General features: G+C 55.5%; 1 protein-coding gene across 1 annotated transcript; it reads left to right on the top strand.

The window, feature by feature from the left end:
• Positions 1 to 9113: 9113 nt before the first annotated feature.
• On the top strand, positions 9114 to 10925 carry SOCS1 (suppressor of cytokine signaling 1). The gene is made up of 2 exons (XM_055562152.1): positions 9114 to 9224; positions 9799 to 10925. Exon 2 carries the CDS (start codon positions 9849 to 9851, stop codon positions 10509 to 10511), a length of 663 nt encoding a protein of 220 aa, XP_055418127.1. The 5' UTR covers positions 9114 to 9224; positions 9799 to 9848; the 3' UTR covers positions 10512 to 10925.
• The last annotated feature ends 1715 nt before the right edge of the window (positions 10926 to 12640 follow it).

Here is a 12640-nt window from a genome sequence, read left to right as displayed (position 1 = left end):
CTGAAATGCGGGAGGCCCGGGTTTGGTCCCTGAATCAGGAAGATCCCCTGGAAGAGAGAACGGCAACCCACCCCGGTATTCTTGCCTGGAAAATCCCATGGACAGAGGAGCCTGGTGCACTACAGTCCACGGGGTCACAGAGAGTCGGACACGACTGAGGGACCGACAGTGTCGCTTTCTTTCAGTCTGTAAAGAGGGCCAAAGCGCCATGCTGTGGTGCCCAGCAAATACTGGACGAACAAAGGAAAGAAGGTGCAGACAGTGAGATGCCACTTGTATACCTGCTGAATAGGCAAAACCAGAAAAGGCTGGATGATACCAGCCAGGTACTGAGAGGGCCCAGCAAAGCAGATATGATTGAATGCAGTCGCCTAGAGGGCAGATGTGCACACGCAGGTTGGCAGGCGACCGGGCGGTGTCTATGAGAAGTGTGCAAAGCGTTTCTCACACACATGTGCCAGAGTTCAGGGCCTCGTGGCTTGCAAAAGGACCCACAGGAGGGCTAAGTGAACACGCAGGTTCACTGAGGACTATCGTGCAGTTTTTAAAAGTACAGGGTTGACCTCTGTGCAATCCCTCCAGACTGCCACGACATGCTGCTGGGTGAAAGGGCAAGATGGAGAAAGAAACGCCATTGGGGGAGGGCAAAATTCCACACAAAGCAACACTGCACTTTTATGGGGGAAAAAGCAGGTATGTAAGTGCTTAGACAAGATGTGGAAGGACACAGACTAAGTGGGTGCCTGTGGGATACGTCGGGGGAAGGGAGATGCTTTATTTTCTACAAAAACACGAAAAGGTAAATTAGGGAGAAAAGGAAGGAGCATCAGGGGAGCATGTAATAGGCGCTCAGCAAAGCTCTGTCAACTCTAGAAAGAGATAACACAGGAATGCTGAATGTAAACTCTGTCTGCAAAGTGCTGTTATCTTTTCTTGACAGCGCTCATCCATTCTGGGCCTGCTGGTCCAGGCGAGAGGATCCAGGAGCCCCTTCCCAGAGGGACTCACCGCCCCGGGGCACAGAGAGGCCAACGCTAGCCGCCCACTGCTGTCCCCAGCCAAGCCTCTGCCTGTAAACTGTGCAGGTGGCACTGGCGCCCCTCCGCTTCCCGGAGCCTCGTCTCCCACCACCTGCCACGCGGGCCCTCAAGCTGCGGCCTCCAGGCCTCTGCTGACTGCCATGCTCTGCCAGAAGTGCTCTGCCTGCTTCTCCTTGGGCTGAGTTTCGCTTGCTCTTTAAAATTTGGGTCAAGGGACTTCCCTGGTGGTCCAGTGGCTAAGAATCCGCATACCAATGCAGGGGACACGGGTTTGATCCCTGGTCTGGGAGGATCCCACAGCTGAGGAGCAGTTAAGCCTGTGCGCCCCAGCTACTGAGCCTGTGCTCCAGGGCCCGTGAACCGGAACTCCTGAGCCCGCGCACTGCAATTACTGAAGCCTGCTCGCCTAGAGCCCGGGCTCCGCAACAAAAGAAGTCACCGCAACGAGAAGCCTGCTCACAGCAACCAGGGAGTACCCTGTGAACCATAAGCAAGTAAATGTGCTCAGCCACTCAGTCGTGTCTGACTCTTTGTGACCCCAAGGACAGTAGCCCTCCAGGCTCCTCTGTCCATGGGATTCTCCAGGAAAGAACACTGGAGTGGGTTGTTATGCCCTTCCCCAAGGGATCTTCCCGACCCAGTGATCGAAGGCCTGTCTCCCGCGTCTCTTGCATTGCAGGTGGATTCTTTACCGCTGAGCCACCTGGGAAGCCCAAATAAATAAATAAATAAATTTGGGGCAAGGGTTGCCTCCTCCCAGAGCCTGCTCAGCCCTGCTGGCTTGGCCAGGGACCTTTTCTGGAGCCAGCAGACACTGGGCTTCCTACACCACAAATCTGCTGCTGGCCTGTGTCCTGAAGCAACAGGCCTTAAGCGAGGGAACTGGGACGTGGCGAGCCCCTGGTCACAGCGCCTGCCCCCCCACACAGCTTTCTTACGGTGCGTGGCTTAGAGCTGAGGAGGCGCCTGCCCCCACCCCCAGGGTCCCCAACCTGTGACAGTCAGCCCTTGTATCTAGTGGCACAGCTTCTGAAAATTCTTATTTCCCCTCTATGCCAGCTGCCAGAGGTGACTGCCGTTGTTCTTGTCGTCAGCTCGTGATACCTACTTTGCCACTTATGAGATGGGGTAGGGTGGGAACCAGATGGGCCTGTTAGAATGGTGGGGAAAACAGAATAAATCGGCCTGGAGTGAGGTCCTGGGAGATTTACTGATGAAAAGGCACTGGGCCTGTCAGGCTTGGGCTTTGTGACAGGCAACTTGCCTGAAGTCACAGCGAGGGTGGGAGCGAGGGGCGGGGGGAGGGGAGTCGGGACTGCGACCTGCTGTGTCAGCCAGGGCTCTCAGAAGTCCTCTTTCCAGGCCCTCCTTTTTTCCAGCTATGAACATGGTACCAGCATTCTGAAAGCTGGCTAATACTGGATACTCCACATAATCTCTGACCTCATCTCTCCTGTTTCACCCATCACATGGAGATCAAGGGCCTGCTGGAATGTTCCCACCAGGTCTCTCCCCAGGACCTGGAGTCCAGCCACCAGCTCAGGCCATGACCCCTCTCCTGCTCGACGAGCGCCCTCTCCTTGGGCTCAAGCGTCCCCTCCCCTCCACGGAAAGTGTGTTCCTGTGTGATCTCCTGCCGTCGGGATCAGCCAGGACTGGGTTCTACCTCACGTCATGCGGCAGCCTCTGTGGACGGAGGCCAAGCCCCAGGTTCTCCAAGACACTCTCGCCACGTTTCACCAGCTCTTTGAGGAGCAATTTTCTCATCTGGGAAATGGCGACATAATTTCCACGTGCGTGCATGTGTGCTCAGTCATGTCCAACTCTTTGTGACCCCGTGGACTGTAGCCCCGCCAGGCTCCTCTGTCCGTGGGATTTCCCAGGCAAGAATACCGGCATGGGTTGCTATTTCCTTCTCCTGGGATCTTCCCAACCCAGGGATTGAACCCGTGTCTACCTGGATCTGCATTGCAGGCAGATTGATTCTTCACTGCTGAGCCACTAGGGAAGCCAAGGGGTATGTGTGTGGGGGGTGTGAATAAGACAATATGCCCAGACTGTCACCTGGACCACAGCCAGCTGAGCAAATGATGCCGCCTCTTCCTGGGTCCCTGAGGAGTGAGGGCTGACCCCAGGACTCAGGTCTCCGGCTCCTCAAGCAGGGCTCTCTACTACAACGCACACGTGTCCTGGCTTCCCCTTAGGACTGTCTTTGTACCCATTTTGGGGGCTAGTGTGGTTACATCCTTGGGGGGGGCGCAGTCAAGGACAGTTGTGAGGTATGTCCCAAGCCCCCACACTATACATCACTGTGGCTACTATCTCAGCAGTCCAGAAAGTCAGTAGCCAGAGGATTCTTTCCATGCCCAATCCTGTAGCATCTCCTGGGCTAGAAGAAATGTCTCCTGCAGTCTGGGTGAAATCTAAACACTTCCCATGTCCCCACAAAGCCTGCACCATGAACTGGACCTGTCAACCTCTATACCTCACCACCTTGCTCTCTACACCAATGACACGTGTCTCCTTTCTGATCCTCAACCCTGCCGATCACTCCCACCGCAGGCCCTTTGCACTGGCTGTTGTACCTGGAGTCCTTATCACCCCTTATTTAGAAAGGCCTCAACTGCAACCTCCAACCAAGAGGCTTTCCCTGACTGCTTTATCTCACTCTTGCCCATACTCCACAAAAACCCTGTTGCTCTTTCTTCCCTGTTTGTTATCCCATTGCACTTACCATGATCTAAATTGATCTAATGAATTTACTTCCTATTTCTCCTATGACTGCTTGAAGACCCCTGAGTTCCCAATGCCTGGCAGATAATAGACACTCAATAAATGTGTATGTACCGCACAATTGCACTCATTTCACACGCTAGTAAAGCAATGCTCAAAATTTTGCAAGCCAGGCTTCAGCAGTACGTGAACCGTGAACTTCCAGGTGTTCAAGCTGGTTTTAGAAAAGGCAGAGGAACCAGAGATCAAATTGCTAACATCTGCTGGATCGTCGAGAAAGCAAGAGAGTTCCAGAAAAAACATCTATTTCTGCTTTATTAACTATGCCAAAGCCTTTGACTGTGTGGACCACAATAAACTGTGGAAAATTCTGAAAGAGATGGGAATACCAGACCACCTGACCTGCCTCTTGAGAAACCTATATGCAGGTCAGGAAGCAACAGTTAGAACTGGACATGGAACAGACTGGTTCCAAATAGGAAAAGGGGTACAGCAAGTCTGTATATTGTCACCCTGCTTATTTAACTTCTATGCAGAGTACGTCATGAGAAACGCTGGGCTGGAAGAAGCACAAGCTGGAATCATGATTGCCGGGAGAAATATCAATAACCTCAGATATGCAGATGATACCACCCTTATGGCAGAAAGTGAAGAGGAACTAAAGAGCCTCTTGATGAAAGTGAAAGAGGAGAGTGAAAAAGTTGGCTTAAAGCTCAACATTCAGAAAACGAAGATCATGGCATCTGGTCCCATCACTTCATGGCAGATAGATGGGGAAACAGTGGAAACAGTGGCTGACTTTCTTTTTGGGGGCTCCAAAATCACTGCAGATGGTGACTGCAGCCATGAAATTAAAAGATGCTTGCTCCTTGGAAGGAAAGTTATGACCAACCTAGATAGCATATTCAAAAGCAGAGACATTACTTTGCCAACAAAGGTCCTTCTAGTCAAGGCTATGGTTTTTCCAGTGGTCACGTATGGATGTGAGAGTTGGACTGTGAAGAAAGCTGAGCGCCGAAGAATTGATGCTTTCGAAGTGTGGTGTTGGAGAAGACTCTTGAGAGTCCCTTGGGACTGCAAGGAGATCCAACCAGCCCATCCTAAAGGAGATCAGTCCTGGGTGTTTATTGGAGGGGCTGATGCTGAAGCTGAAACTTCAATACTTTGGCCACCTCATGTGAAGAGTTGACTCATTGGAAAAGACCCTGATGCTGGGAGGGATTGGGGGCAAGAGGAGAAGGGGACGACAAAGAATGAGATGGCTGGATGGCATCACCAACTCGATGGACATGAGTTTGAGTGAACTCCAGGAGATGGTGATGGACAGGGAGGCCTGGCATGCTGCAATTCATGGGGTCAGAAAAGGTCAGACATGACTGAGCGACTGAACTGAACTGAACTGAACTGTATGTATGCTCAATTGCTCAGTCATGTCCTACCTGTTGAGTAACACTGAATGGGTGAAATAAATGTCATTACCCCTATCAAGCAGATGAGGAAACCGAGCCACAGAGAAGTGAAGCTGGTCCCAGACTCATTAAGTGACAGATTGAAACCAGAATCCACTGCTTGGAGGCCCCCAGAGGTACAGACTCCCATGGGAATCTTGGTTGTAAAGAAAGGCTGAGGAGCACTGGGCAGAGGGCAGTTTCAAGATTACACAACCTGAAGGGGCTGCTTTTCCCAGCAGGACTTTGCCAAAACTAGAAACAGAAACTGAAAAACTGGGCTCTGGGGGCCAAGATCTTGACTCCTCCCAGCTGCTGGCTAAGCTCCTCACTTCTGCGCCTGCCAGGGCTGCCAAGGGTGGGGGAGGAGAACCAGCCCCCATGTCTGCTGTGGCCCAGCAAGCTGTGGACACAGGGCTGCCCCGACTGCCCCGTGACGAGAAGTTGGTTGTGCTAAGAAGCACCTTCTCTGTGCCTGGCCCCATGCTCTGGGCTGTGCTTTCATGCTGCTCTGTGAAGCATAAAATTTCCAAAGCCTGCTTTGCAGCTGGGGCCAACGATGTCCAGAGTGGGCAAGTTGCTGGCCTGTGGTCTCCACGGCATATGGCCCAGCTTCCTGCGAGTCTAGGGCCAGCCCTCCATGGAGAACAGCCCAGGAGATGGATGCTTGTCAATCAGCATATTTCTTTTTCCCTTTGGTACCTGGATTTGGTTTCATTTTGAACTCAGGGCTTCAGAAAATAAAACCAAAGTGGTAGTAACTGTCACCATCGGTGGTGAGGAGAACCCACGTGTATTTGGCAACTTGTGCCTGCCTCACCACTCTTGCACAACCAGAATCTGCTTGGGGCGGAGCGGGGGGAGGAGGCCAGGCCTACCGTACAGGCAAGAAAACTGAGACTCAGAAGGGCCCAGAGCCAAAAACGGGGAGACGGAGGCTTGGCTGCCAAGACCTGGAGCCTCCCCAATCTTACAAACAAGAGGGAAGTCGGCAGAATGGTCCTCACTCTTCCCCAGGCAGGCTTAGGATGCAAATGCATCCCTCTGATTTCCTTGGTATCTACTGTTTTACCAAAAGACAGACTAGGATTGGAGACCACCAGGAATCCGGTTGGGATAGAGGGTTGGGAGAGGAGGTGGGAAGGAAATCTATAGCACAGCAAACATGGGTAAAAGCTTTAGGGTCTGAGCTCCTGGGTATGAACCTCCGCCCTGCCCCTTCTGAGTTGTGTGCCCCTGGGCGAGTGACTCCCCCCTCAGTTTCTCTATCTGTAAAATGGGCAGATTGGATCGTGGTGTCAGTCCAATGGTCTAAGGACTGTGAAGTATTTATTACCCAGCCAGTTTAGGCCAGTTCATCACGTGGGTGTATCTGACTCTTTGCGATCCCATGGACTGTAGCCCACCAGTCTCCTCTGTCCATGGAATTCTCCAGGAAAGAATACTGGAGTGGGTTGCCATTTCCTTCTCCAGGGGACCTTCCTGACCCAGAGATCAAACCCACATCTCTTATGTCTCCTGCACTGGCGGGCAGGTTCTTTACCACTAGTACCAGTTGGGAAGAACCTAACCCGTCACAGGTAACAGTAAATGAAATGAAGAAGGGGGCTCCGTGGGGATGGGTGGGCATGTGGGAACAAGTAGGGGGCCGAGAGGAGGCGGTCCTAGTGCTCAGGAATAAGAGGGAACTCTTCAAAGTAGCCATCTGGGCTGTCAAAGAGTGGTAGGGGGCATATGGGCCATCAGATATAGATCTGCTCTGGGCAAGGAGACATGCTGGCAGGAAGACAAGTCACGCAGGAGCCAGCCCAGCCTGGCTGCCTTCTCTGGGCCTGGACCACCCGCCTCCAGCTAGAGAGAGAAGGAAGTGCTGTGTCTCCCCCCTGCCAGCAGCCAGGGGCCTGGTTAACCCCCCATGCAACGCTCTCCTTTCACTCCATCCATGCTGTCTATGACCTGCTTTCCTCACACTAGGACTTCTAACATGAAGCCATGAGCTCCAACATGCTCTCATCACTGCTGACGGCCGCAGATGAACAAGAGCAGCGAAAGCAAACACCTACTGAATGCCTCTGACGCACCAGGGACTGGTGTAAGCAGGTGACCCCTAATCACTCTTTTAATCCCCACACTATGAGAGAGATGTTATTACCCCCTTCAGAGATGAGGAAACCAGGCAAGGGAGTTAATTACCCGTCCAAGGTCAGAGGGACAGAAAGTTGCAAAATTAGAATTGGAAACTAGGCAGACTGCGTCCAAAGCCCAGCTTTTAACCACTGCTTTGTGCTGTCACCCACCACAGGGCAGCCCCCCACAGGCGCTCCGGAATGACCACAGCACCTGAACACTGGCACAGGCATGGCTATGCATCTTCTCATGTCCTTGCACACACACACACACACACACACACACACACACACACGACCCAGGACGACCACATCAACAACCAACATCAGCTGCTGCCAACACGGATTCTGGGAGACAGTGGGATCCTACACAAGGCAGGTTCTGGGCCATCCTCTTGTGTTCACGAGGAAACACGGGAGTCCTGGGCTCTGCCTGGGGCCAGGGCAGGAAAGCGCCAGGGAGGCTGGCAGGAGGACCTGGCGCCGGGGCTTGGAGCCAAGCAGCAAAGCTGGGCTGCGGCCTGAGAGTTGCCTGTAGAGGGCAGTGTGTGCCAGTGTTGGGCAGGACCCTGCCAAGCCTAGCTACTCCGCCTGACCCCTCCAAGCTGTGAGACTCACCACCCACCAGCCGGCCCCCAAGCTCATTTGTTCTTTCATTCAAAAATACATGTACTAGCCAGGCACCTACTCCATGCCCTTCTATGACAGACAGCATCATATACAAATGTACAAACTGTAGCGGGTACCCCATCATTCCAAGACCCGAGGTATGAGTGTGGGGAGGGGGGTGTGTGGCATCTGTAAAAGAGAGGAGGGAGGAAGAGGAGGGGCTGGCCAGGAAAGCTCAGAGTAGGCTCTGGAATGATCACATCTGAAAATGAACTCTCTTTTCCCTGGGCTCCAAAGTGCATTTAGAGGTGCCCAGCTGCTCCCTCCTCTCCCCAAAATAAAAGCGAGCAGGGTGTGCCTCGTTTGGAGCTCCCTCTCTGCCGGTCACCGGGCCTCAGTTTCTCCAGCTGTCTGGTAGGAGAAAAGGCAGGCCAGGGCCGCCGGGGACCTTGCCAGGCCCCACCCTGTTTCCAAGGAACTGGGCTCGCAGTCGAGGTACCCCTCCCGCGCCGCCAAAGGGTTCCTCCGAAGCCTGTGGTCAACCCGCCGCTTCCTGGGAACCCCAAGCCAACACCAGGGACAGAGACAGGCAGGGAGGGAGGCGGAGGCGGCCGTCTAGAGGCTCCGGGACTAGGGGGGCAGGGCGATGGAGGCAGCAGTCCCCAGGGGTCCGAGGTGAGGCCCGGGATAGGGTGGAGGTGTCCGGCTGCAGAGTAGAGGACACAGGTCTACCAGAGATAGGTGCTGAGACACCTGGCAGAGGTGACTGGTGTGTCAGGGCCAGTCCGGAGTATCATAATGGGCTTGCCTGAAGAAATCTGCGACCGAAGGCAGTGGGGGTACCGGAGGGCCGCCAGGTCCGAAAGGGGGGGTGCTGAGAAGTGCCCCGGAGGTTAAAGGGCAGTGCTAGAGACCTTGACAGACGGGTCCTAGGACAGGTGCGAGGCTAGGTCAGGGCTGGGGGACCTCCCCGGGGAGGGGTCCCGGATTTGTGGGAAAAGTCGAGCGGCGCCGGCCTCCGCGGTGCGCAGAGAAAGAAACCGAAAGTGGCGCGGAAGGGCGGGCCTGGAGGGGGCGGAGCCTTCAGGGGCGGGGCCTCACAAACCCCACGCCTCCAAGCCGGTTTAAAAGACTGGTGCAGGGGCGGGCGCGCAGCAGAGAGAGCTGCGGCCGTGGCAGCTGCACGGCTCCCGGCCCCGGAGCATGCGCGAGAGCCGCCCCGGAGACCCCCGCCGCCCCTCCCGCGGCGCCCCGCGCCCCGCCGCCAGGTGAGACGGACGCTGGGCGACGAAGCTAGAGGGAGAGGGGGGGAACGCACGGGACCGCCCGGGGCCGGGGCGGCCTCGGGGGCTGCGTGGTGGGGTCGCTGCCGCCACGCCCCTGGCCCCTGCGGGCCCCAGCCTGGCGGACCCCGGGCTTGGGTTACCCGCAGCGCCGCTTTTCTCCTGCTTTTCTGCCTGAATCGCCCGGACGAGGCGCCCATTCCCGCCCTGACCGGCAGGCGGCAGCCGCGGGGCGGTGAGCCGAGGACCCGGTGGCCCGAGTCCGGGGCAGGCTTCTGCTCGGCGCCTCTCTCCACGCCCCCTTCTCCGACTCGGACTCGGACTCGGAGGCGGCACAGCGCGCCGCCGAGCTCCTACCCGCCGGCAAGGGCGCCGCGGGCGGCAAGCCCATTTTCTAGACGAGTCCACTGAGGCCCAAAGGGCCGCGCTGACGCGGGCTTGAGCCCTCGGCCCTTGAGGAGCGGCTCAGCCCAGGGCCCCGCCCCTCCCGAGCTGCCTCGCGGGCCCTCACCTGCCCAGTCGCACCCGGACTCTGCTCACTGCCTGTCTCCCCCATCAGCGCACCCCCGGACGCTATGGCCCACCCCTCCGGCCGGCCCTGCGTGTAGGATGGTAGCACACAACCAGGTGGCAGCCGACAATGCAATCTCCACGGCAGCAGAGCCCAGACGGCGGCCAGAGTCTTCCTCCTCCTCCTCATCTTCCACCTCCTCGCCCTCGTCCGCGGCCCCGGCGCGCCTGCGGCCCTGCCCGGCGGCCTCAGCCCAGGCTCCAGCCCCGGCCCCGGGCGATACGCACTTCCGCACGTTCCGCTCGCAAGCCGAATACCGGCGCATCACCCGCGCCAGCGCGCTCCTCGACGCCTGCGGCTTCTACTGGGGGCCCCTGAGCGTGCACGGAGCGCACGAGCGGCTGCGCGCCGAGCCCGTGGGCACCTTCCTGGTGCGCGACAGCCGACAGAGGAACTGCTTCTTCGCCCTCAGCGTGCAGATGGCCTCGGGCCCCACGAGCATCCGCGTGCACTTCCAGGCCGGCCGCTTCCACCTGGACGGCAGCCGCGAGAGCTTCGACTGCCTCTTCGAGCTGCTGGAGCACTACGTGGCGGCGCCGCGCCGCATGCTGGGGGCCCCGCTGCGCCAGCGCCGCGTGCGGCCGCTGCAGGAGCTGTGCCGCCAGCGCATCGTGGCCACCGTGGGCCGCGAGAACCTGGCGCGCATCCCCCTCAACCCCGTCCTCCGCGACTACCTGAGCTCCTTCCCCTTCCAGATCTGACCGGCCGCTCACGGCAGCATTAACTGGAGCGCCCTTTTATTATTTTCTATTATTAATTATTATTTACCTGGACCATGTGGGTGCCCTCCCCACCTGGGTTGGCGGGAGCGGGTGTAGGGGGCGAGGCGCTCCTGCCCTGGGCTGGAGACCAGGCCGCAGACCCCTCCCCACCTCTTGAGGGGTGCCCCCTCCTGGTGCTCCCTCTGGGTCCCCCTGGTTGTCCTGGCAGCTTAACTTAAAACTATCTGGGACCAGGGCCTGAACTCGTACCTCCTACCTCTTCATGTTTACATATACTCAGTATCTTTGCACAAACCAGGGGTTGGGGAGGGTCTCTGGCTTTATTTTTCTGCTGTGCAGAATCCTATTTTATATTTTTTACCACCAGTTTAGGTAATAAACTTTATTATGAAAGTTTTTTTTTTTTTAAGAAAAAAAAAAGAAAGAAAAGGTTTCTAGAGCGTGTGCTTTGGTCAAAGGTTTTCCACGGTTATGAGTGGGTCCGGGTTCCTAATACTGACGTGGGTGTGGGTGAAGGTGTTCTGTGGCTGGGAACCCCACATGGCTTCACCCTCAGCTCTCAGGGGGAGAGGTACCCTTGGTCTAGTTTGGTATTGTGTGTCTGGTAAAAGGGCACTTCGTGTCTGAGCACTTAATCTGTGCCAGGTCCTAGTCTGTACTTTATTTACATACGCTTAAATTTACTTAATCTATAAAGACTACCCTATGAAGCAAGGCTCTTATCCCCATTTTATGGAAGAGAAAACCGAGGCAGGGTAAATTTGCCTGTGGTCATTCTGGTGTCAGAGAAGACACTTGGGCCTTTTTTTGGCTGTCCTCCCAGAAATCTGTTTGAAATGGATGACAGAGGGGAAACTTCTTTCATTCTGTGACCACAGCTTCTTCCAGGAAGAGGGTGGGGGTGGGGGGGTTGATGAGTTTTTGGAAGAAGGAGTGGTACATTCTGAAACTTGTATCTAGGGAGACAGAGATACTGAGATGGGATGGGGATAACAGGGTCAGGTCTGAACTTCCTTCTTCCCTCCCTGTCTTGTCTCGTGTACTTTTTGGTGAACACGCAACTTGGAACCAGAAGACGCTCTGTGGTCTGTGGTGGCAGGAGGGCCCTGTTGGCAGCTCTGGGCAATTCCCTTTGCCTCTAGGGGCCTCAGTGACTGCCTCTAAAATGGCTTGCTGGAAGAGGTTGCTTGGCTGTAACCCTCAGCAGCAGGTACTGATGCATAGTGGAGGAGGTGATGTTTTCCAAAACTGGGGCTGGCCAGCATCACTAGAGAATGCCCAGGACATGGGTTTTACGGCTACTCCTGTATCTGTGGCCGGTCTGTTGGCCACTCAGGGCTGTGGTGCTGCACCCGGTGAATCGAGTCGTTTTCAGGTGTAGGGTTAAGCGGCCTCACAGACACATCCCACTTCAATTTTAGAACTCCGAATGGCCCTCTGCAGCCCTGGACATGCTTATAATGGAGTGTCCTAATATTTAATAATACCTTTCAGACTTTAAACTGCAGCATAAAATTAACTTGATAGCCGGAGAGCTGGAGTGGCCCAGGCTTGTCTTGGGGATTAAATAGGTTCCAGGCCCCAAGGTTAAGGATGGCCAGGAGAGATTTAGGATCTCAGAGAGCTTTGGCAATTTCATCCTTTAATGAGGTGAGGTGGGAGGGAGGGAGGGAGGGAGGGAGGTGACTTCTGTGTGCCTCCAAGGAATCACTGCTCTTTTTCTTCTTTGAACTGTCTCCCTTCCCTTTGTTCTGTGCTTTGTGGCTCAAGTCTTGTGTTCAGACTTTCCTGTCTCCTACCCAGCTTGGGCAGGGCAAGGAGAAACCCAAGAAGGCAGTGCTTGGGCATACGGCAGACACTTAGCGCTTACTGTATGCTGGGCCCTGTGCTAGCTACCTTAAACCTCTCAACTGGCCTGTGGGTTAGAAACCTCTCCCCCTTTATATAGATGAGAAAACTGAGGCTCAGAGAGGCAAAGTAGGGCATACAGCAAGTGGTGGAGCCAGATGGCAAACTCAGTACTGCTTCAGAGGCTGGGTAGCACTAGCCTCCCATGAGGGCCTAACAGTCGAAATAATAACAGTAGCAGCTGCTAACATATATATCAG

The sequence above is a fragment of the Bubalus kerabau genome, chromosome 23 (assembly GCF_029407905.1).
Source record: "Bubalus kerabau isolate K-KA32 ecotype Philippines breed swamp buffalo chromosome 23, PCC_UOA_SB_1v2, whole genome shotgun sequence".
NCBI lineage: Eukaryota > Metazoa > Chordata > Mammalia > Artiodactyla > Bovidae > Bubalus > Bubalus kerabau.
Note: the sequence above shows the minus strand (reverse complement) of the source record. Positions and strands in the feature narration are given on the sequence as shown.

What these genes read in the sequence shown, in the direction of transcription:
- SOCS1 (XM_055562152.1), top strand. Translation starts at nt 9,849, where the DNA reads ATGGTAGCACACAACCAGGTGGCAGCCGACAATGCAATCTCCACGGCA.